A 26,599-nucleotide genomic window follows, 5' to 3' on the forward strand; every position below is an offset into this window, starting at 1 on the left:
AAAGGAGGAGCACTGAAGTTTTTAAGAACATACTGCAAAAACGCTAGTCAAAGTTCCTCTATGTGACAGCTGTTTTGAAGGACTTGTTGCATAAAACACTAGTCAAAGATTATCTATGTGACAGGAGGGCTGTGCTGTGTTTGAAGACTACTGTGAAAAATGTTTTTTAAAGATCCACTACAGAAAAGGAGGAGCACTGAAGTTTTTAAGAACATACTGCAAAAACATTAGTCAAAGATCCTCTATGTGTCAGCTGTTTTGAATGAAATGTTGCTTAAAACACTAGTCAAAGATTATGTATGTGACAGGAGGGCTTTGCTGTGTTTGAAGACTACAGTGAAAAATGTTTTTAAAGATCCACTACAGAAAAGGAGGAACACTGAAGTTTTTAAGAACATACTGCAAAAACATTAGTCAAAGATCCTCTATGTGACAGCTGTTTTGAAGGATATGTTGCATGAAACACTAGTCAAAGATTATCAATGTGACTGGAGGTCTGTGCTGTGTTTGAAGACTACTGTGAAAAATGCTTTTTAAAGATCCACTACAGAAAAGGAGGAGCACTGAAGTTTTTAAGAACATACTGCAAAAACGCTAGTCAAAGATCCTCTATGTGACAGCTGTTTTGAAGGACTTGTTGCATAAAACACTAGTCAAAGATTATCTATGTGACAGGAGGGCTGTGCTGTGTTTGAAGACTACTGTGAAAAATGTTTTTTAAAGATCCACTACAGAAAAGGAGGAACACTGAAGTTTTTAAGAACATACTGCAAAAACATTAGTCAAAGATCCTCTATGTGACAGCTGTTTTGAAGGATATGTTGCATGAAACACTAGTCAAAGATTATCTATGTGACAGGAGGGCTGTGCTGTGTTTGAAGACTACTGTGAAAAATCTTTTTCAAAGATCCACTACAGAAAAGGAGGAGCACTGAAGTTTTTAAGAACATACTGCAAAAACGCTAGTCAAAGATCCTCTATGTGACAGCTGTTTTGAAGGACTTGTTGCATAAAACACTAGTCAAAGATTATCAATGTGACAGGAGGTCTGTGCTGTGTTTGAAGACTACTGTGAAAAATGCTTTTTAAAGATCCACTACAGAAAAGGAGGAGCACTGAAGTTTTTAAGAACATACTGCAAAAACGTTAGTCAAAGATCCTCTATGTGACAGCTGTTTTGAAGGACTTGTTGCATAAAACACTAGTCAAAGATTATCTATGTGACAGGAGGGCTGTGCTGTGTTTGAAGACTACTGTGAAAAATGTTTTTTAAAGATCCGCTACAGAAAAGGAGGAGCACTGAAGTTTTTAAGAACATACTGCAAAAACGCTAGTCAAAGTTCCTCTATGTGACAGCTGTTTTGAAGGACTTGTTGCATAAAACACTAGTCAAAGATTATCTATGTGACAGGAGGGCTGTGCTGTGTTTGAAGACTACTGTGAAAAATGTTTTTTAAAGATCCACTACAGAAAAGGAGGAACACTGAAGTTTTTAAGAACATACTGCAAAAACATTAGTCAAAGATCCTCTATGTGACAGCTGTTTTGAAGGATATGTTGCATGAAACACTAGTCAAAGATTATCTATGTGACAGGAGGGCTGTGCTGTGTTTGAAGACTACTGTGAAAAATGTTCTTTAAGATCAACTACAGAAAAGGAGGAGCACTGAAGTTTTTAAGAACATACTGCAAAAACGCTCATCAAAGATCCTCTATATCAGTGGTCCCCAACCACCGATTGGAACCAGCTCCATTGGTACCGGGCCGCAGAATGATTTTTTATTATTATCATTATTTATTTTTTATTTATTTTTTATTAAATCAACATAAAAAACACAAGATACACTTACAATTAGTGCACCAACCCAAAAAACCTCCCTTTTTCATGACAAAAAAAACCAAAACAAAAAACCATTGAAAAGCGTTGTTATAGCGTATGAACTGTTTTTTTCCGTTGTGTTCAGGGAGAAGGTGCCCGGACCGTGCCTCTCGCCGGCCATGTCGGCTTCGACAGCATGCCTGACCAGCTGGTCAACAAATCTGTCAATCATGGATTTTGCTTCAACATCCTCTGCGTCGGTGAGTACACGGTCGGTCACAAGCAACAACATCTTTTATTGTGCTGGTGAAAGTCGAACAGTACATGTGTGTGTGTAAGCCAGACGTGGTGTTCCTGAACACATCATGGACCTATTCCTATCCTTTCTTTGACATTTCATCTGGAAAATGCTCAATTGGTAAAGTGGGCGTGCCAGCAACTCGAGGGTTCCAGGTTTGATCCCTTCTTCCGCCATCCGAGTCACTGCTGTTGTGCCCTCGGGCAAGACACTTTACCCACCTGCTCTCAGTGCCACCCACACTGGTTTAAATGTAACTTATAGATCAATCAATCAATGTTTACTTATATAGCCCTAAATCACTAGTGTCTCAAAGGGCTGCACAAACCACTACGACATCCTCGATAGGCCCACATAAGGGCAAGGAAAAGTCACACGCAGTGGGACGTCGGTGACAATGATGACTATGAAACCTTGGAGAGGAGGAAAGCAATGGATGTCGAGCGGGTCCAACATGATTCAATCCATAAAGGGTCCAACACAGTCACGAGAGTCCAGTCCAAAGCGGCTCCAACACAATGTAAAGCGCTTTTAGTCACTAGAGAAAGGCGCTATATAAATATAATTAACTTCACATAAGTATCGCAATAGAAACGTAATCGTTATTAATAAAAAAATTGATTAGATTTTTTTTTTTCCCGGCGGAAGAAACCGGAAGTTGCAAAGGAAGGTTAGCTGCATGAACAACGCAGGAAGTGATCACTGATACGCGGGAGTAACACACTAACAGCCAATCAGGTAACAGTATCAACTAGGGCTGGGCGATATGGCCATTTTTTAATATCTCGATATTTTTAAGCCATGTCACAATGCACGATATATATCTCGATATTTTGCCTTAGCCTTGAATGAACACTTGATGCATATAATCACAGCAGTATGATGATTCTATGTGTCTACATTCAAACATTCTTCTTCATACTGCATTAATGTATGCTACTTTTAAACTTTGATGCTGGGAGGGAACTCACAAGTAAGTCAATTGACCAAAACTGTATTGTGTTGGCCCTGCGATGAGGTGGCGACTTGTCCAGGGTGTACCCCGCCTTCCGCCCGATTGTAGCTGAGCTAGGCGCCAGCGCCCCCCGCGACCCCACAAGGGAATAAGCGGTAGAAAATTGATGGATGGATGGATGGATGTATTTAATGAACAGTTATTAAGCAGTGGCACAAAGATTCATGTCATTTTCAAAACAGGGGGTCATCGCGGCGGCGGCGATGACCAAGAAGAACGCGGAGTTGGAATATAATTACAACACTTTATGTACATATTTATATAAAATTTACACATCTATATAATATGTAACTACAAGCTCCATTCACAGACAGAGCCCCATTGCTTTCATGAGCGGTCGAGCGAGTCAAAAGCCCCCCCAAAAAATATATATATAATTTTTTTTTCTATTTTTTTATTTGTAGCAGTCGTAATTATTTCGTGGCGGGCCGCCACAAATAAATGAATCTGTGGGAAACCCTGGATATATCGCCCAGCTCTAATATCAACTACCAAGTTTTGTTGCGCCATTTTGTTGTCTCGCGGGTGCTTTTTTGCATAGAGAAAGTCAAAATGAAGAAATTGTGGATAAAAAAGGTGAAGTCAGCTCAAAAGTATGGGCGCCTTTTGGATTTTATAAACGGACCGTAGTCAGGCCATCTTGGTCTGTAAATGATGCGAGGTGCCCCTCCCCACCGAGACCGGTAATACCACACCATCTTAGCCGCGCTCACCCTTTAGAGCACAGCCGTAACTTCCTGGCACAATGCCTGCAAAAAATAGTTCTTCTCAGGTTTCCCTATGTTTACATTTTCACACTTTGCACTATTTCGTTACACTTTTTGATTGTGGAAGTCCGGTAACATATTTGCCGCCTAACCAAAGTTGTTTTTTTACGTGAAGACAAAATACAGTAATTTATTGTAGCGTCCAGAAGAAGACACACAAAGCTCTTTTTAGCTTTTTTTTTGCCATTTTTATGTTAACAATGGGCCCCGATTCCAACAAGTAATTCCTCCGTGCACACGTCTCCGTGTTTCACTCCTAGACGCACAACAACACTCCCTCATTCCCCTCATTCTGCGACAACACGGTGTGTTCACAGACCTTGGGAAAAACAAGCATCATAACACACTAACATACACATTAACACCAGCAGGTACTTACAGTATGAATTAATTTATATAGTTGATTATTTGCGCACTATTTTCCTGAGGGAACTCTCTTGAAGGAATCAATAAAGTACTATCTATCTATCTATTGACTTGTGATGCACGGAAAATCTAGCCGTGGAAAAAAGAATTTGAACCCCAGAACAGTGCTGCTGAAAATGAATATAGTGCTGACGTAAGCAATACACACTGGATTGTCTGAATCGGTGGCAGCGTGTCCGCTATGTGCACCTACTTTAATGTATTCGAGATATCCTTGTGGACGGCGATCTTCACAATTTAATATGACACTTGCGGCTTTTAAAGAGAGGAAGGCAGGCAGAAGCGTGAAGCAAATGTGACGTCGGGCTCTCTGCGGCTCGCTTTTCGTCGCCGACATGGAGCGACAGAAGTAAAGCGTCAGTAAACACGAGTACCGTCTATAATAACACCAGAAATCGATGCCAGATTTGTAGCCAGTCGTTTTTTAATAAAGGAGAGACTAAAAGGATTGGAGTAATCTCTAGAAACAAAGTACAGTGTACAATAAGCATCATAGCCAATACTGGGATGACATCATATTGGCCACGCCCCTACTGCCACAGGTATCTTGGCATCGAGAAGAAAGCCTGTCTATATTAAGCATTTCTGACATATTCTTTATTTTTGCACCTTTATTTTAAAAGGTTAGCTTCAAGTGTTTAATATGATTTTACAGTTTTGTTTACATTGTTTGTTTTCCATGCTTGAGTTGACATGTCCTTTCCTTTCTGCCTCGGTACGGTACTTTAAAATAAAAATGCTTACATTTAACCTTTGTGTAATGTTCATATTGTTGTTACTCAGATAGCATTGGTGGGTCTGACGGACCTGTTTCATTTTGTGGCTTTTAATGCCTCACAATCAGACACTTTTATGTTAAAATACTGAACAGATGTTTACCTTATCCCAATAAACATCTGTTCAGTATTTTAACACATAAGTGTTTGATTGTGAGGCATTAAAAGCCATAAAATGCAACGGGTCCATCAACCCCACAAACGCTGGCTGGTTAACAACAATATGAACGTTGGACGGAAAATTTCTCTGCCAGTTTCTGCATCCCACAGGGATTCTTGTTTTGTGTTTCTGCACCTGCGGTTCCCACAAAAGTTTGCAGACAGTGTTTGCCAACACTGTCTGCTCTCTATTTCTCGCACATTTGACCCTCCATTAGACCCGCAAACGCTGGCTGAGTAACAACAATATGAACGTTGCACGGAAAATTTCTCTGCCGGTTTCTGCATCCCACAGGTATTCTTCTTTTGTGTTTTTGCACCTGCGGTTCCCACACAAGTTTGCAGACAGTGTTTGTCAACACTGTCTGCTCTCTATTTGTCGCACATTTGACCCTCCATCAGACCCACAAACGCTGGCGGCTGAGTAACAAGAATATGAACGTTGCACGGAAAATTTCTCTGCCGGTTTCTGCATCCCATAGGGATTCTTCTGTTGGGTTTCTGCACCTGCGATTCCCACACAAGGTTGCAACATTGTTTGTCAACACTGTCTGCTCTTTATTTCTCGCACATTTGACCCTCTGATGTTCTTTGTACCTACACTCTGTCCTCCTCCTGTCTAGGCCTGCTATGTGTTTGTGTGTGTGTGTGTGTGTGTGTGTGTGTGTGTGTGTGTGTGGTACACAGAGCATTAATTTACACACTTCCATAAGCCCTGGGTCCAGTGGACCCGAACATCTTATATGTAATAGAAATGTGTAGGGGGGATTATGGGGTGTGGTCATTAAATATGTATTCTGATATATGTTCTTCACAGAAAATGAACCTAAGTCAGTGAGTCTCAGTTTGAAAAATGTATTAATTGTATAATTTTTATTTTAATAAAAAATAAAAACGGGTCCCACAGACCCGAACACCACACAAGGTGTTTTTCTCCTGGTTATTAATTTCAATAGGTCATACAGATATCAAAGGTTAGAGATAGCGACGAATAAAGAAACACTTTATTACAGTTTTCAGCCATATTGCCCCGCCCTATCCCGGGCCTCGTTTCACTGCACCGACTTCCGTGGGGTCAAGTGTGTTAAAGATTGCACTGCTGCTAATGTGTGAACGCCTGCACAACACTCTGCTCTGCCTGCTTGGAGTCGCACTACCCAACTAACAGCTCGTTTTCGAGATGTGCCCCGCTTTAATGTTTATGCACTCCCCGTACGTGCGCATGTGTATGAAATGTGCATTGAAGGACCTTTTCAAGTAGATACAATCGTGACACAAGATAATTAGGTCAGGCGAAGGTGTCTCATTGATGACTGTTTTTTTATGACTCTGAAAAAGCCCAGCAAAAATTGATTGATAGATTTCAAGGCATCATGTAATGAGGAACAATTTAAAATGCTTTTACTAATAATGAACAAAACCCAAAGTTTTGCCTTTAATGCATGATCATATTTTTTAGTATTAGACTATTCATTAAAAAATGACAATATGAAGTCACGTTTACACGCTCCCCGCCCCTAAGATTCCCGACAGGATTATCTCAAGTACATTGCCAAGCTAATACGAATAATTAATTGTGATTTCAATATTGATTAAAAAAATAATTGTTTGTTATTTTGGCCGTAGATGTTTGGCCCTATTTTAGGAGATAAGGCACAGTGAAACAAGAACAGAATATTTTCAGTTTTAATTGGAGCTGTCCGATAGTATCGGACTGCCGATATTATCGTCCGATAAATGCTTTAAAATATAATATCGTAAATTATCGTATCGGTTTCAAAAAGTAACATTTATGACTTTTTAAAACGGCGCTGTACGGAGTGGTACACGGACGTAGGGAGAAGTACAGAGCGCCAATAAACCTTAAAGGCACTGCATTTGCGTGCCCAATCACATAATATCTACGGCTTTTCACACACACAAGTGAATGCAAGGCATACTTGGTCAACAGCCATACAGGTCACACTGAGGGTGGCCGTATAAACAACTTTTACTCTGTTATAAATATGCGTCACACTGAACCCACACCAAACAAGAATGACAAACACATTTCGGGAGAACATCTGCACCGTAACACAAAATAAACACAACAGGACAAATACTCAGAACCCCTTGCAGCACTAACTCTTCCGGGACGCTACAATATACACCACCCCGCTACCCTGACAACCCCGCCCCGCCCACCTCAACCTCCTCATGCTCTCTCAGGGAGAGCATGTCCCAAATTCTTAGCTGCTGTTTTGAGGCATGTTTAAAAAAAAGCACTTTGTGACTTCAATAATAAATATGGCAGTGCCATGTTGGCATTTTTTTCCATTTTTTGAATTGATTTATTTTGGAAAAGCTTGTTACATTGTTTAATGCATCCAGCGGGGCATCACAACAAAATTAGCCATAATATTGTATTAATTTCACGACTGTATATATCGGTATCGGTTGATATCGGAATAAGAGTTGGACAATATCGGATATCGGCAAAAAAGCCATTATCGGACATCTCTAGTTTTAATTGACACTGGAATCGGGTTTTGGAAGCTTGTGCAGGTGTACCTAATGTTGAGGCCGATGAGAGCTCAAAGAGGAAATTTCTAGCGCCTTTTGTCCTGGAGTCTCACTGTACATAAATGTGGAATGAGTTCATCCATGTGTGACATTGCAAGGAATCGTGTAACTATCGTATTTCAACTGGCCTTACTATACAATTGCAAAGATTCACAGGAGCGGTTAAGCGGTTGCTAAATGGAGAGATGTCCTGCATAAAACAGGCTGACATAGATGGGCTGTGAAGAATTAAAAATAGAAGTTCTTGCAGAAGAAGCCAGCTGACTGAGTCATCTGACTGCCTGGGAGATAAATGAACGTCAGAGTGCATCAGCAAACACGCTTCCTGCCTCGATTGCCTACATTTTTGCTTGATGTATATTTAAAGTCTTATTTGTCTTCATTCTGTGGCTCATACAAGAATATGGCAGCGTTTTGGATGGACAATTGAGTGAAATGTAAGGCAGGTACAGTTATAAAAGTAACATATTCACTCAAGTATTGGCTTCCACTTATAACAAATAACGTAGATCACAAAAAATCAGAAATTGCCTTCAAATTGTACATGTCTAGGTTTGGGAAGAAAAAAAATTGGGTCTAAGCCTGGTCCCCTGGAGAGGGGGTCCAGACTGAGGCCAAGGGAAAACATCAATAAATGTGTGCAAAAGAGATACTGTACATCAAAGACAAAGGACTTAAAAGAGCAGAGTTGATGCAACCAGCCACTTCTTACACACAGCTGTGAATAAAAAGTAAGAGAAACATATACACTGTGGGGGCCTCTGCGGTGTTCCACGCCATTGTCTGCTGGGGTGGAGGGAGCATGGCCAGAGACAGGAGCAGACCCAACAAAGCAACCAAGTGAGCCGACTCCACTCCCGGCCGCCCACCAACTTTCGGCCAGTGTTCAGTCCGCATGGATTGAGTGCACATGAGAGCGGGGGCGTGCGGTTGCCAAGATTTGTGTGACGGCAAACTTTAGAGAGTTTAAAAAAAAAAGTTTAATTTTTAAGCCTGTTCATGCACACGTTAATAGTGCAATTTTGTTGTTTAATTTTCCTGAGGGACTTCTCTTGAAGGAATCAATACAGTACTATCAATCTGTCTGTCTGTCTATTTATAATGTGCATTTATTAGAAAAAAATTATGCTTATGGCACGCAGAAAAAACATTGTTAATTTCAGCTATTTCCCCTAAATTACGCATAGAGGCTATTAAGTGTGTTTGATCAGTTTACTCGAATAATCAAATAATTGATGGCTGCAGCCTTGATAGACCGCAAACTATTTACTAGAGATGTCCGATAATGGCTTTTTTGCCGATATTCCGATATTGTCCAAGTCTTAATTACTGATTCCGATATCAACCGATATGGATATATACAGTCGTGGAGTTAACACATTATTATTATGCCTAATTTTGTTGGGATACCCCGCTGGATGCATTAAACAAGGTTTTCCCGAATAAATCTACTGAAGTTATGGGAAAAAAAATGCCAACATGGCGCTGCCATATTTACTATTGGAGTCACAAAGTGCATTATTATTTTTTTAACATACCTCAAAACAGCAGTTTGGAATTTGGGACATGCTCTCCCTGAGAGACCATGAGGAGGTTCAGCTGTGCGGGGTTGAGGTGTGGGTGGGTGGTAGCGGGGGGTGTACATTGTAGTGTCCCAGAAGAGTCAGTGCTGCAAGGGGTTCTGGGTATGTGTTCTGGGTATGTGTTCTGTTGTGTTACGGTGCGGATGTTCTCCCGAAATTGTGTTTGTCATTCTTGTTTGTTGTGGGTTCACAGTGCGGCGCATATTTGTAACAGTGTAAGAGTTGTTTCTACCGCCACCCTCAGTGTGACCTGTATGGCTGTTGACCAAGTAGGCTTGCATTCACTTCTGTGTGTGAAAAACCGTAGATATTATGTGACTGGGCCAGCACGCAAAGGCAGTGCCTTTTAGGTTTATTGGTGCTTTGTGTTATTCCCTACGTCCGTGTACACAGTGGCATTTTAAAAAGTCATACATTTTACTTTTTGAAACCTATACCGATAATTTCCAATATTATATTTTAAAGCATTCATCGGCCGATAATATAGGCAGTCCGATATTATCGGACATCCCCACTATTTACATATTGGAATTTTCAGCACCTATGCTGTTTACAAGAAGTACTCTTAACTCAATTTTGGTTTTGCTTTGTATGGGTGTCACAAATTAAAACAAACAATGGGTCAACACCATCATGAATGCCCACCTGACCCGCCTATGCCTGAGTTTCGTCTTTCTAAAACGATGCCATTTCTCTATATGATGTTGTGCAGGAGAGACGGGTCTGGGCAAGTCCACTCTAATGGACACGTTGTTCAACACCAAGTTTGAGGGCGATCCCACGCAGCACAGCCAGCCCGGAGTGACGCTCAAGTCCAACACCTACGAGCTCCAGGAGAGCAACGTGCGGCTCAAGCTCACCGTCGTCAACACCGTGGGCTTCGGGGACCAGATTAATAAGGAAGACAGGTACATTCCCGCATGTAAACGAGGCCACCAGACAGGTTTTTATCATCGTGTCCGCTTGTATGTCCCTGGCAGCTACAAGTCCATCGTGGAGTTCATCGATACCCAGTTTGAAGCGTATCTCCAGGAGGAGCTGAAGATCAAGCGCACGTTACACAGCTACCATGACACACGCATCCACGCGTGTCTCTACTTCATCGCTCCCACGGGACACTCACTCAAATCCCTCGACTTAGTGACCATGAAGAAGCTCGACAGCAAGGTGAGTTCCATGTTGTCATATACAGTCCTGGTCAAAAGTTGACATACACTCGTAAAGAACATTATGTCATGGCTGTCTTGAGTGTCCAATCATTTCTACAACTCTTATTTTTTTGTGATAGAGTGATTGGAGCACATACTTGTTGATCACAAAAAAGATTCACGAAATTTGGTTCTTTTATGAATTTATCATGGGTCTACTGAAAATGTGAGCAAATATGCTGGGTCAAAAGTATACATGCAGCAATGTTAAAGGCCTACTGAAATGAGATTTTCTTATTTAAACGGGGATAGCAGGTCCATTCCATGTGTCATACTTGATCATTTTGCGATATTGCCATATTTTTGCTGAAAGGATTTAGTAGAGAACATCGACGATAAAGCTCGCAACTTTTAGTCGCTGATAAAAAAAGCCTTGCCTGTACCGGAAGTAGCAGACGATGTGCACGTGACGTCACGGGTTGTAGGGCTCCTCATATCCTCACATTGTTTATAATCATAGCCTCCAGCAGCAAGAGTTATTCGGACCGAGAAAGTGACGATTTCCCCATTAATTTGAGCGAGGATGAAGGATTCGTGGATGAGGAAAGTTAGAGTGAAGCACTAAAAAAAAGAAAGAAAAAAAAGAAAAGGTGACGGCTCCAGGCGGAGGCAGTGGGAGTGTTTCAGATGTAATTAGACACATTTACTAGGATAATTCTGGAAAATCCCTCATCTGCTTATTGTGTTAATAGTGTTTTAGTGAGATTATAAAGTCATACCTAAAAGTCGGAGGGCTGCGGTGAACGCCAGTGTCTCTGAGAGAAGCCGAGGAGCCAAGATCACAGCTGCCTTTTTGAGCTGCAGAAGGAGGTCGCATAATCCACTAAAGTTTTCGGTAAGAGCCGACTTAATATCACAATTTTCCCATCCAAAAACTTGCTGTTTGACGTAGAGAAACATGTTCGCTTGACCGCTCTGTGTTAAAGCTTCACAACAAACAAAGAAACACCGGCTGTGTTTCGGTTGCTAAAGGCAGCTGCAATCCACCGCTTTCCACCAACAGCATTCTTATTTGACATCTCCATTATTAATTGAACAAATTGCAAAAGATTCAGCAACACAAATGTCCAAAATACTGTGTAATTATGCGATGAAAAGAGAGGACTTTTAGTCGTGAGTGGTGCTGGGCTGAAAGGTTCGCTCCAACCAATAACGTCACAAGCACGCGTCAACATAAGCGTCGTCATTCCGCGACGTTTTCAACAGGATACCTCGCGGGAAATTTAAAATTGCAATTTAGTAAACTAAAAAGGCCGTATTGGCATGTGTTGCAATGTTAATATTTCATCATTGATGTATAAACTATCAGACTACGTCGTCGGTAGTAGTGGGTTTCAGTAGGCCTTTAATATTTGGTTACAGGTCCCTTGGCAAGTTTCACTACAATAAGGCGCTTTTGGTAGACATCCACAAGCTTCTGTCAAGCTTCTGGTTAAATTTTTGACCACTCCTCTTGACAAAATTGATGCAGTTCAGCTCAGTTTGTTGGTTTTCTGACATGGACTTGTTTCTTCAGCATTGTCCACGCGTTTAAGTAAGGACTTTGGGAAATCCATTCAATAGTCTTAATTCTTTCCCGATTTAGCCATTCGTTTACCACTTTTGACGTGTGTTTGGGGTCATTGTCCTGTTGGACAAGACCCAAGACCCAACCTCAGGGCCGATGATTTTAGGTTGTCCTGAAGAATTTGGAGGTAATCCTCTGTTTTATTTTAATTTTAATGTATTTATTTGTTACTTTGGTACTCTTGTCTTGTTCTGTATATTGTACAGTATTTTGTATTTCTATAGTCTTTTGTATATTGTACAGCAGTGGTCCCCAACCACCAGGGCGCAGAATAATTTTTTATAAATTTTTATTTAAAAAAAAATAGTTTTTATTAATTTTTTTTATTTTTATTAAATCAACATAAAACAACACAATATACACTTACAATTAGTGCACTGACAACAAAAACCTCCCTTTTTCATGACAAAAACGTCCCTTTTTCATGACAAAGGAAAAAATAAATAAAAAAGGACTACCCCGCCCACCCCCCAACCCGGGCCGCGGGAAAAATTATTAAGCGTTGACCGGTCCGCGGATACAAAAAGGTTGGGGATGTCTGTTGTACAGGATTGCTTATTATTTTTATTGGATAGTACTCTGTTTATTTCAATTGTTAGTGTTTCCTTTATTACCTCTTGTGTTATTTATTTTTACCCCATATTTGTTCCCACTACCGCACCTTAAATTGGAGTCCTTAATCTCGTTATATGCAAATATAATGACAATAAAGTATGTTATGATCCGCTGCCCGGATCATATTATGTTTAGGTTATGAGTCTTTTTGTATTATGTTCTGTTAGTGTTTGACTTCTTTAGTTCCTGGTTGTACTTCCTTGTTTATTCTGTCACCATAGTTACGCATTAGTTTCACCTGCCTCTTGGTTTTGATGCGCTCCTCCTGCCTCGTAATTACCACCTTGATTTAAGCCTGCCTTCCTTGTTCATTCGTTCTTGCAAGACAGTGACAACTTTGATTCCCGATCCTGTATTCCTGTTTGCTACCAGCTAGCTTCCACGCTAAGTCTTTTTGTTATTCCTCTAGCTCACATGCTAGCTCTTTTGGTTTGCCTTTTGTGCCTTGTGCACGTTTTTCTTTTTCATACGCTGATTTAATTCTAATAAATCATTGTTTCTTACCTTCACGCTGTGTCCGAGCCCGACTGCATCCAAGAGAGAACAAACCCGCATCACGATGCCACGCAATCGTCACACAAGTCCATTCTATTCTATTTTTCACTGTCCCATTTACTCTCTGTAAAGCACCAGTTCCATTGGCAGCAAAACAAGCCCAGTTCATAATACTACCACCACCATGCTTGACGGTAGGAGTGGTGTTCCTGGGATTAAAGGCCTCACCTTGCTTGGTATTGTGGCCAAACAGCTCAATTTGTACGTCATCCGACCACAGAACTTTCCTCCAGAAGTTCTTATCTTTGTCCATGTGATGTCAGCTTGTGGATGGTTACCAAAAGCGCCTTATTAGAGTGAAACTTGCCAAGGGACATGTAAGCAAGTATTAACATTGCTGTATGAATACTTTTGACCCAGCAGATTTGCTCACATTTTCAGTAGACCCATAATAAATTCATAAAAGAACCAAACTTCATGAATGTTTTTGTGACCAACAAGTATGTTCCCCAATCACTCTATCACAAAATAATAAGAGTTGTAGAAATGATTGGAAACTCAAGACAGCCATGACTTTGTTCTTTATAAGGGTATGTAAAGTTTTGATCGCGACTGTACATAAGTCTATTACGCACACACGCTGATTCAATTCCACTGAATGTGCAAAACCTTTAGCCAGGATTGGTGCGATTTTCGGACTCAAGTAAGAAGTGTAACAACACCACGGCCCTAAGAATCAACACAGATTTACAAGTCACCTAAAGGCCCCATATCTGCTATTTATTGTCTACTATTTCAAATACGTCTCAGGGGGTAAATAAATGCCATAGCGTTAGATACAAAACCATAAGTGGGTCAGGAGGACACACATGTTAGCAACACCAGCTTATTTTCATTTAGTAGATTAACCAAAGTTCTGTGATTTTGGTAAATGTAAAAAAATAATAAACATTCCATTTATTTAATTTATTAAAATAAAAATTAACGTAGCATTCAAGTAAATAATGAATAAAAACTAGCAGAAATAATTGTAAACCTACAACATCTGCACCCTATTCAAACAACTACAGCATTTATTTTTCAAGACTGCAAGGCCAGATTACCACTTCACAAGCTACAACAAACTAAATAAAGCACCATTTTACACAAAATCATATCTTTTAATCATGTTTTGGAATACAGGAAGATTTTTACATAGTTTTGTTCCATGACATCTTTAATTAAAATGCATCTTTCCATTGTCAATGTTGGAAAACTAAAATCTGGGGTATCTTTTTGATTATAATTATTTGTCTTTTTACAAATGAATGTTGTTATCCTAGTGGTTAGAGTCATACTTGCCAACCCTCCCGATTTTTCCAGGAGACTCCCGAATTTCAGTGCCCCTCCCGAAAATCTCCCGGGGCAACCATTGTCCTGAATTTCTCCCAATTTCCATCCCTTCCAAAAATATTGAGGGCGTGCTTTAAAGGCACTGCCTTTAGCATCCTCTAAAAACTATCGTCACGTCCGCTCTCCTTCCATACAAACAGCCTGTCGGCCAAGTCACATAATATATGTAGCTTTTACACACACACACAAGTGAATGCAAGGCATACTTGGTCAACAGCCATACAGGTCACACTGAGGGTGGCCGTATAAACAACTTTAACACTGTTACAAATATTTGCCACACCGTGAACCCACACCAAACAAGAATGACAAACAACATTTTGGGAGAACATCCGCACCGTAACACAACATAAACACAACAGAACAAATACCCAGAAACTCTTGCAGCACTAACTTTTCTGGGACGCTACAATATACACCCCCGCTACCAAGTATGGTTAGAGTGTCTGCCCTGAGGTTGGTAGGTTGTGAGTTCAAACCCCGGCCGAGTCATACCAAAGACTATAAAAATGGGACCCATTACCTCTCTGCTCGGCACTCAGCATCAAGGGTTGGAATTGGGGGTTGAATCACCAAAAATGATTCCCGGGCGCGGCCACTGCTGCTGCCCACTGCTCCCCTCACCTCCCAGGGGGTGATCAAGGGTGATGGGTCAAATGCAGAGGGTAATTTCGCCACACCTAGTGTGTGTGTGACAATCATTGGTACTTTAACTTAACTTTTTGGTAGAATTTGTTTATACATGATTTTTAGGATATCGTACTGTGCGTAAAGATAGATGGATAGGTCTTTATTGTCATTGCACAAGTACAACAAAACTTTCTTTCCAGCACAAACGGGTTCAAGATTAGATAAACAAACAGTGTTCAGGGTTACAGAACAGGAACGCTGATGGGTCGCCACAAGTCAACCCGTAAAAGATAGGGAAAAAAGGTAAAACGCTGGGGAAAAAAGATGAGTAAAAAAATACAATCTAGACTGGGCTCCTAAGGGGGCCTAGTCTGGAGTGGGACAAAAACCTCCATGCCATGCACACATAAACAGGTTACATTTAATCAACGTTAAATTGTACGTCAGCAGGCAAGAGAAGGTTTTCAGCAGGTTTTGAAAAGGTTTGATTATAATTTACATACAGAATAATGTATAACAAGATGAATCAAATCTGAATTGAATAGTCTGCTCGATCGAAATCAAATTTTGAGGTGGCCAAATATTCCCACCTCTATCTCCTACAACTCCGGCTTTAATTAAGACTCTATTTTAGATGTGCAGCGATGTGTCATGAAATCCCGGAAATTAAAATCGACTGCTTAAGCGCTTATTGTCAAACAAATGGAGAGATCAAGTGAAGGAGAATGGGAATGTTCCTAACGTTTGGTGCTCATAAACTGTCTCCAGAGACACACCGTACTGTTATAACTCCATTAAACAGTCCTTTTTGCCTAATAGGTGACTTTTAAATCGCTTGTGAGCGCTGACAAAGGAAGAATTGAATGCTGGCTTATATTATTACCACTTACTGCATGGGAATGTCAGCAGAGCGTTTTGATTGGATGCTTCAGGGCAGTGCCATGAGATCATTTACACATCATTGCTTTTCTGCCCACAAATCCCACTTTTGCAGAAAAAAAACGTGTTTCAGAATGGCATAGGCAAAAATCCCCTCATAGTACTTCCCATTCCACATGAGATTCTCACTTTTTACTTTGATCGCATTTGAATTTATTGATTCGTTACGCATGATTTTAAATGAAAAGGGTTGTATCGCTGTAGCAATATGGACGCCTTCATTCCATTCATGGGTCACGAGCCTTTTAAAGCCATCTGCCTGTATTCCCGCTACACCTCGTGATGTTGTTGCCCACCAGCTGACTGCTCTAAAAGTGAGATGCTCCCGCCAGGGGCTTATTTGCGTGGACGCCCCGAGTCTTTGCTTGAGCCCGCGGCGACCGGATCTGACGACGGAGCAGTCTTTACATTTATCTGAGGGGTGCATTCCTATGCTGCTGCACCTGAAAAGGACGACAGCATCAACTATATAGAGTGTGTGACAGTATTTATATATAATATAAATACTTCCATGTATATAAACAGTATTTCCTTGAATAGCCGCCGGGGCGCTAATTAATTGAAAAACGTCTTCTCACTCCTGCGCTTATTCAAGGCATGCAGTAAAAGTAAGCAGGCGCTAATCATTTTAAAACCTCTTCTCACCCCTGCGCTTACCAATGGCATGCAGTAAAAAATTGAGTGTGAATAAAAAAAAAATTATTATTCTGCGGCCGCGGCCCGTTGGTTGGGGACCACTGCTCTACAACATGTCATCGCGCCCACCTTTACACTATGCTATCTGCGTGCCAGTAGGACGCATGCATTTCGCTGCTTCTCATACGAGATTGCAATGCATACTTGGTCAACAGCCATACCGTTTACACGGATGGTTGTGATATAAACAACTTTAAAACTCTTACTAATATGCACCACACTCTGTGAACCCACACCAAACACATTTCTGGAGAAAATTGGCGCTGTAACACATTATAAACGCAACATAAGAATTACCCAGAATTCCAATGCTTCCATGACTCTTGGCTATATTATACACGCGCCCCCAACCCCTCCCACCTCAACCGAAGCACGGAGGGGGTGGGGGAGTTTGGTGCTAGAGCCAATGTTCTCCAGAAATGTGTTTGTTATTCTTGTTTGGTTAGGGTTCACCGAGTGTGGCGCATATTAGTAAGAGTGTTAAGATAGTTTTATATCACAACCATTAGTGTGATCTGTATGGCTGCGGTACAAGACCCCTGGTTTACACACGGTAAAAGCAAAAGAAAAGCTCCTCCGCCATTTTGAAAATGACGGCAGGGGGAGCGTCACTCGTAACGTCACGAATTTGACCCGCCGGTAAAAGTAAGCATGTGCTAATAAATTTGGGGAGCGAGTTTTACCCGGCAGTAATTCAAGGCAGGCGCATATTACATGCCCGGCGGCGATTCAAGGAAATACGGTATGTGTATATATATATATATATAATATATATATATATATATAATATATATATATATAATATATATATATAATATATATACATGTAAATCTTGTTTATATATTACCACACAACTTTAGTATGCTTGAAGTCTGTTGCTATAGTTATTAGCTATTGTGCTCAAGCTGCCTTTTTTCTATCTGTGCAAGGACAACATTTCTTGTCCGAGGGGTGGCCTCAGCCGCAGACGTTAGCTTTGTTTTAGCCCGCTAACAGCCAAGGACTTCAAGGACCTCAACGAAGATAAGATGAGAGCACGCAGACAAAGCAGAAACAAGAAAATTACAAGGCCCAGCACATATTGTGCGTACTGGACCTGCTCTGCATAATATATGTGACCACTCCTTTTAGAAGCGGCCTCAGTGACGTTGACTATGGAACTCCTGAATAAATAGAAGGACCTGGGAGCTGAACCTTAGAGCGTAGGGCGAGACTGTGACTAAGTGTGCAGCTCCATGCGTTCTCCACATGAGCTAAATTGAACTCTCTGCATGGTTGCTTGCTTCTTGTCTGTTTAATAGATGTCATCAGTGTTTGAACCTGACAATTTAGTTTTCACAATGCCAGCGAATCATAGTAGGCAAGTTGTAGGAAGTAGTAGTAGAGAAGTAGCACAACTACATTGCTTGTATTCCGACATGTAACTTCTTGAAAATAAAAACCAGTAGTGGGCGACCAAGCCAAGATGGCTGTTTTTATCTGTCTTTATCAAAATATTCTGTAATTATTAATGTCAACATTATGTGTGGGCTGAAAGCTTCATTTATGATTGTTGTAGGGCTGGGCGATATATGGATATACTCGATATATCGCGGGTTTTGTTCTTATCTGTACTGTACAGTTCAAATTTGAATAACAATAAAAAGGAAGTCTAAGTTAAAAAGGAAGTCTAAGTCTAAAAGCCCCATTAAAAAATGTTCTATTCTTAGCTTCACCTCTGAAGTCTGTTGTGTCTCACTATGATGTCATTTCACAGTCGCGCCATCTTCTTGTCTGCGCCCCGTAGGTCAACATTATCCCAATAGTGGCCAAGTCCGACGCTATCTCCAAGAGTGAGCTGACCAAGTTCAAGATCAAAATCACCAGCGAACTGGTCAGCAACGGTGTGCAGATCTACCAGTTCCCCACTGACGACGAGTCCGTCGCCGAGATCAACTCCACCATGAACGTAAGTCACGCGTCGCGACACTTTGTGCATTGTAGAACGAACACAGTCCTCGTGCAGCGTCGTCGCTGCGGACAATCGGCCAGCTCAGCCTGCAGCAAGCATGACAGTTTTTCAACACAGGAGCCAAAAACACTTAAAGAACATCTGCCCTGACTCTTCTTGTGTTCATTCATTGTGTGTCTGTCTGCAAAACTACCGTAACAGCAACTACTTCTAAGGAGGAACCTTTTACATTTAGGGAGTCAGGCATGTCTACTCAAAGGTATTTTTTAACTGTTTGGTTAATATTGTGCATTATTTTTTTTAACATGCCTCAAAACAGCTTGGATTTTGGGACATGCTATCCCTAAAATAATCCTGATACCCATTACAACTATGGGAAATACTATACTTTGACTTTCACAAAGTGCATTATTTTTTTTATTTTTTTTAAGAACGTACCTCAAAACAACTGATACAAAAACAATGAAGAAATGCAGCTTCAGTCCAGATATACGAGAGTAATTAAGTAAAAAATAACATAGTCCTCATTTAATGCAAGACTGCCTGGCATACTGTATAACAGGAAATTGTAAACTGGGCTCACATCCATCTTCCGCTTGTATTCATCATCTATCTCCTTATGTTTCTTGAAGAGGTGGGAGATCTAATTGCTCGTATTAAAGGAAGACGTCTTGGTTCCTCCTCGCATAACCAACTTTTTGCAGTCATTGCAAATTGCCAGTTTTTTATCCGTCAAAGACACTCTAAAATAATCCCAAACCATAGACATGGTGTCGGTAGTCAGTCACCCAGCGAGCTCGCTTGTTAGCCACGGCTACAGCACCGGCAACAACACACTCTTGTTGTTGTTATGCTGAGCTTGCGGAGGTTTGATGAGGTCATCAAGCGTCGCCAGTAAACCTCTCATGCTGCAGTCGTCAACTCCTGTGTTGTGTGTGAGATCTAATTGCTCGTATTAAAGGAAGACGTCTTGGTTCCTCCTCGCATAACAAACTTTTTGCAGTCATTGCAAATTGCCAGTTTTTTATCCGTCAGAGACACTCTAAAATAATCCCAAACCATAGACATGGTGTCGGTAGTCAGTCACCCAGCGAGCTCGCTTGTTAGCCACGGCTACAGCACCGGCAACAACACACTCTTGTTCTTGTTATGCTGCGCTTGCGGCGGTTTGATGAGGTCATCAAGCGTCGCCAGTAAACCTCTCATGCTTCAGTCGTCAACTCCTGTGCTGTGTGTGAGAGAGGGGAGGGGGGCTTCTGACTTGGAGACGCAACTGCTCTGTACGGCTCTCTATGTCTGTGTTTTACCGGGTATGTACCTCTCCGTACAGCGGCGTTTTAAAAAGTCATTAATTTTACTTTTTGAAACCGATACCGATCATTTCCGATATTACATTTTAAGCATTTATCAGCCGATAAAACTAACCATAATAAAAAAAACACTTACTGGGATGCCGACCGACAGGACGCTCACATAATTCCGTTTAGATGAAGAATCAATTGCAATCCCGACGAAGGGGTTAAACGTTTTTATTTTCCATCATCTTGGGTAGTGTGAAAATGGACCAGCCTGTCGGTCCATGGCCACATTTGTCTAGTAGTATTTGAAAGATGCATGAATTATAATCTAAAATTTACTTTTTGCAAGTTTAAGACAAAGCAGAAGCAGCCGCCGGCTCAGTATTTCAGCAATAGCAGCCTGAGCTCACTGCTTTTGAAAATAAAAGAGTTTGTCTGCGTTGGCACTTATAATAACAATATCACTCATTATTTGGTTAATTTTCAGGTCACGGCGTGTAAATAGAGTATTTTAGGCACTTTTTGGATGTTTTAAGAGGGCTTATAATGGCCGCAACAGAGGACCCTCTCCATGTGTTGACTCAATTGTTTGCTATTTATCTACTTTATTCTTGTCTTACATAAGGATTTTGAATGATAAACAGCACATCTCTTTACAATTTTTGCGTAGTATCAGTATGATTGATCTGAAAATATGGTCAGACTGCAGGTTGCCGAAGGTATTCGAACTGGAATATTCAAAACTGAATTAGTGGCATTTTGTGATGTATAGATGTTATTTTTACATACTTTGCAGATTGAAAATACAATTGGATATGGTTTAATGTCCTCATCATCATCGGCGGTCACTCTAAACAAGTATGACGATCCTCCTGGTAAGGGGGTATCCTTTTATGGAGGATGCCTGTGCGTGACTTTGTTTAACGTGGGGAGACTGGTCGCCAAGACAGTCACCACACCATCTTTGACAGATCTGGGTCAGGGTCCAGTGGCATGGAGTCCAAAACGACTGGAGACCCTTTTCTGCTGCAGCCTTCATCGCCATCTCAGCCGTTGTGACGCTCCATAGGGTTAGCAATCATCCTCCGCCTGTTCCACCGGGTTGTTATTTCCCCATAACTGGGCCCACGTGGATGTGGGGGTGCCTTCTTCCGACCTCACAGCCGTTGTGGTAGTTCTTTAATCTTCCACCTGCTATGCCGTTGAGGTCTTCACCGTATCCCTGGCTAGGGGTCATTAAGGTACTAGGCCTTTGCCAAGGGCTACCTGGGGTAACAGTAGTAAAGGGGTTAACCTCCTAATGCCCCAAAACCCTATAGAGGAGCCTCCACTGCCGGATGCACTTTAACGTCATGCCCTGGACGTATACAATGAAACACAATAATATAAAGTTTACTTGTTTGTCCACTCTACTGCTACTTTAAACACAACAAATACATTCATTAGTTCATTCAGAGCATACCATACAATAAATTATCTATCTATCGATTTATCGACTTATTTACCTACCTACCTACCTACCTTCCTTCTTTCCTTCCTTTCCTTCCTTCTATCCGGCAACCTTGAAACAAACTGTTTAGATATTCAGCTCTGTCTTGGATATTTTCGTGTTCTGTTGGCATAAGGAAGCTGGCAGCGGACCAACACACTTACGTCTCCTCCACAGAGCCATTTGCCGTTCGCAGTGGTGGGCAGCACGGAGGAGGTGAAGATCGGCAACAAGATGGTGAAGGCCCGCCAGTATCCCTGGGGCACCGTGCAGGGTAAGACCGTTTCCCTTCCTGTGCTGCTAGAAATGGGAGGACATGCCATCTTGCAGCCATCTTTTACATCTTTATTTTTTTTTACTTTATTGAAAAACACACAGTATAGACATGAACAGTGCAAAACAACAGGCTGAACAGTGTTTCCCACAGAATACAAATAAATTGTGGTAGTGGGGGCGTGGCAGGGGCGGTGTCAATAGGACATCATCACATAATTTGCATAATTGGCGATGATGCATATATATATATTTTTTTTTTGTCATGAAAAAGGGAGTTTTTTTGGTTCGGTGCACTAATTGTAAGTGTATCTTGTGTTTTTTATGTTGATTTAAGAAAAAAAAATGTATAAAAAAATTATTCTGCGGCCCGGTGGTTTGGGACCACCAGTGTAAATAATAGATAAAAACAGAATACAATGATTTGCAAATCCTTTTTAACTTATATTCAATTGAATAGACTGCAAAAAATTGGTAAACTTTATTTTCTTGCAAATATTAGCTCATTTGGAATTTGATGCCTGCAACATGTTTAAAAAAAAGCTGGCACCAGTGGCAAAAAAAAACTGAGAACGTTGAGGAATGTTCAGCAAACAAACACTTATTTGGAACATCCCACAGGTGAACAGAAGGTGACCAGAATGCCATTTGTGCCGTCCGTTTACAACTGAATGGAATGCTTACGCTAGGGATATTCCGACTATTTTGGACTGGTAGTAGGCGATCCACAGCGATCGTTCTGCCATACAATACCTCGATGCTAACGAGGGGAAACTACACTTCAACGACTGTTGTTGACTTTGACAGTTGGGATTCCTCGTTTGCATCAAAACAGTTGTTTTTCTCATTACGATGCCAAACCACCCTTGCCCAGGGAAACCCTCCTGGTTATTTGGTGTATGATTATTTGGGGTGTTTGGCACCAGCCGCTAGACGAGATCTGACCAATCTAAGTCTATGAGCACGAATCGATGAAGCATACTCCGAGGCCAAACGTCTTTCAAGACAAACCAAACAGTCCAGTTGCGATCGATTGAAGGCCCTGAGACCACCATCACCTGGATGAATGAGAACATTCATAGATGTACACTATATTGCCAAAAGTATTTGGCCACCTGCCTTTACTCACATTTGAACTTGAAATGCGATCCAATAGAAGTGTCCAAAAATGTTTTGTATCCTGTAGCATTCAAAGTTCCTTTAACTGGAACTAAGGGGCCAAGCCCAACTCCTGAAAAACAACCCCACACTATAAGTCCTCCTCCACCAAATTTCACACTCGGCACAATGCAGTCCGAAATGTAGCGTTCTCCTGGCAACCTCCAAACCCAGACTGGTCCATCAGATTGCCAGATAGAAAAACGTGATTCATCACTCCAGAGAAGGCGTCTCCACTGCTCTAGAGTCCAGTGTCAACGTGCTTTACACCACTGCATCCCATGCTATGGATTGGACTTGGTGATATATGGCTTAGATGCAGCTTCTCGGACATGGAAACCCATTCCATGAAGCTCTCTGCATACTGTACGTGGGCTAATTGGAAGGTCACGTGAAATTTGGAGCTGTGTAGCAACTGACTGGGCAGAAAGTCTTTGCACTATGCCCTTCAGCATCCGCCGATCCCTCTCTGTCATTTTACGTGGCCTACCACTTGGTGGCTGACTTGCTGTTGTTCCCAAACTCTTCCATTTTCTTATAATAAAGTTGACTTTGGAATATTCCAGAGCGAAGAAATTTCAAGACTGGATTTGTTGCACAGGTGGCATTCAATGACAGTTCCACGCTGGAAATCACTGAGAGTGGCCCATTCTTTCACAAATGTTTTTACAAAACAGTCTCCATGTCTAAGTGCTTGATTTTATACACCGGGCCAAGTGATTAGGACACCTGATTCTCATTATTTGCATGGGAGGCCAAATACTTTTGGCAATATAGTGAATGTACAAATATGTACAGTATATTATACACGATATTTAGTATTTATTTATGTATGTACTGTATGCATGAATATACAGTGGGGCAAAAAAGTATTTAGTCAGCCAGCGATTGTGCAAGTTCTCCCACTTAAAATGATGACAGAGGTCTGTAATTTTCATCATAGGTACACTTCAACTGTGAGAGACAGAATGTGAAAAAAAAATCCAGGAATTCACATTGTAGGAATTTTAAAGAATTTATTTGTAAATTATGGTGGAAAATAAGTATTTGGTCAACCATTCGAAGCTCTCACTGATGGAAGGAGGTTTTGGCTCAAAACCTCACGATACATGGCCCCATTCATTCTTTCCTTTACACGGATCAATCGTCCTGTCCCCTTAGCACAGTGGTTCGCAACCTTTTTTCAGTGATGTACCCCCTGTGAAAAATGTTTTTATTCAAGTACCTCCTGATCGGAGCAAAGCATTTTTGGTTGAAAAAAAGAGACAAAGAAGTAAAATACAGCACTGTCATCAGTTTTTGATTTATTAAATTATATAACAGTGCAAAATATTGCTCATTTGTAGTGGTCTTTTTTGAACTATTTGGAAAAAAATATATAAAAATAACTAAAAACTTGTTGAAAAAGAAACAAGTGATTCAATTATAAATAAAGATATCTACACATAGAAGTAATCATCAACTTAAAGTGCCCTCTTTGGGGATTGTAATAGAGATCCATCTGGATTCATCAACTTAATTCTAAACATTTCTTCACAAAAAAAAAGAAATCTTTAACATCAATATTCATGGATCATGTCCACAAAAAATCGAGCTGTCAACACTGAATATTGCATTGTTGCAATTATTTTCACAGTTTATGAACTTACATTCATATTTTGTTGAAGTATTATTCAATAAAAATATTTATAAAGGATTTTTAAATTGTTGCTATTTTTGGAATATTTAAAAAAAAAATCTCACGTACCCCTTGGCATACCTTCAAGTACCCCCAGGGGTACGCGTACCCCCATTTGAGAACCACTGCCTTAGCAGAAAAACAGCCCCAAAGCATAATGTTTCCACCCCAATGCCTCACAGTAGGTATGGTGTTCTTGCGATGCAACTCAGTATTCTTCTTCCTCCAAACACGACGAGTTGAGTTTATACCAAAATGGATACATGGATTATACAGCAGAGGATTGGGAGAATGTCATGTGCTCAGATGGAACCAAAATAGAACTTTTTGGTACAAACTCAACTTGTCGTGTTTGGAGGAAGAAGACTACTGAGTTTCATCCCAAGAACACCATACCTACTGTGAAGCATGGGGGTAGAAACATCATGCTTTGGGGCTGTTTTTATGCTAAGGGGTGAGGACGATTGATCCGAGTTAAGGAAAGAATGAATTTATCGTGAGATTTTGAGCCAAAACCTCCTCCCATCAGTGAGAGCTTTGAATGGTTGACCAAATACTTATTTTCCACCATAATTTACAAATAAATTCTTTAAAAGTCCTACAATGTGAATTCCTGGATTTTTTTTTTCACATGCTGTCTCTCACAGTTGAAGTGTACCTATGATGAAAATTACAGACCTCTGTCATCATTTTAAGTGGGAGAACTTGCACAATGGGTGGCTGACTAAATACTTTTTTGCCCCACTGTACATATTTTTTTTCGATTTATAAAATCAAACAGAATATCAATCAGTCCATCAAAATAATACATAATAAGAGGCATATATCCAAACTTTGTAGAAACATATGCTATAAAAAATATAGGTCATTAGGCCATCCAAATAGGCTATCAATACAATAAGTTTAAACAAATAAATGTTGGCTTGTAAACAAAGTAGAATGAGTATCAAACTTAACCAAAAATTAAAAAAAAGGTTAATAATATATACTTGAGCTTAGTCAGAAAGTGCAAATTGAACACACGCATTTGTTTTTTGGAATTGACCATCTGGTACAACCTCATACAGCGTGTCGAGCTGCTGCAGCGTGTCACTAATGGACTTTTAATTGATTTTTCATTGACTTGTTGAGCGATCCGTAACAATGTGGCGCAAGCCGCCCGCGGCCACACTACTCTATTAGTTTTTACAAGGATTCTGCGTCAGTATGAAGCTGCTCCATCTTGTTCTATTTGCACATCAAGATCCAAGGTAAGTAGTGTAGAAAAACAGTGTGAAAACCTCTTCTAAAGCCGGAAGTCTACATATACACCATATTTGTTATCGTACAAGATTTGGTCATGTGTTTGCATGCACCCACGTGGTGTCGCACGCAATGCTGCAACACGATGAGAAAACATGAGCTAATCAGTAGAGATGTCCGATAATTGCTTTTTTGCCGATATTTCGATATTGTCCAACTCTTAATTAACGATTCCGATATCAACCGATATCGATATATACAGTCGTGGAATGAACACATTATTATGCCTAATTTTACTGTGATGCCCCGCTGGATGCATTAATCAATGTAACAATGTTTTCCCAAAAAAAGAAATCAACTCAAGTTATGGAAAAAAATGCCAACATGGCACTGCCATATTTATAATTGAAGTCACACAGTGCATTATTTTTTTTTAACATGCCTCAAAACAGCAGTTTGGAATTTGGGACATGCTCTCCCTGAGAGAGCATGAGGAGGTTGAGGTGGACAGGGTTTGGGGTAGCGGGGGCTGTGTACTGTAGCGTCCCGGAAGAGTTAGTGC

The 26,599-nt window shown here is 40.8% G+C and overlaps 1 protein-coding gene across 4 annotated transcripts in view; it reads left to right on the forward strand.

Moving 5' to 3' along the window:
• The window catches only part of septin6 (septin 6), a 79,491-nt gene that overhangs the window by 27,510 nt on the left and 25,382 nt on the right, over nucleotides 1–26,599 (forward strand). For all 4 annotated transcript variants that reach the window (XM_061891807.1, XM_061891806.1, XM_061891804.1 and 1 more), the window contains exons 2-6: nucleotides 1,965–2,079; nucleotides 10,118–10,313; nucleotides 10,386–10,572; nucleotides 18,735–18,896; nucleotides 21,864–21,960. In XM_061891807.1, coding sequence (XP_061747791.1) covers nucleotides 2,016–2,079; nucleotides 10,118–10,313; nucleotides 10,386–10,572; nucleotides 18,735–18,896; nucleotides 21,864–21,960 — 706 coding nt within the window. In that variant the 5' untranslated portion in view covers nucleotides 1,965–2,015. The remainder of the gene's footprint in view (nucleotides 1–1,964; nucleotides 2,080–10,117; nucleotides 10,314–10,385; nucleotides 10,573–18,734; nucleotides 18,897–21,863; nucleotides 21,961–26,599) is intronic.

The sequence above is a fragment of the Nerophis ophidion genome, linkage group LG29 (genome assembly GCF_033978795.1).
Source record: "Nerophis ophidion isolate RoL-2023_Sa linkage group LG29, RoL_Noph_v1.0, whole genome shotgun sequence".
Taxonomy (NCBI): Eukaryota; Metazoa; Chordata; class Actinopteri; order Syngnathiformes; family Syngnathidae; genus Nerophis; species Nerophis ophidion.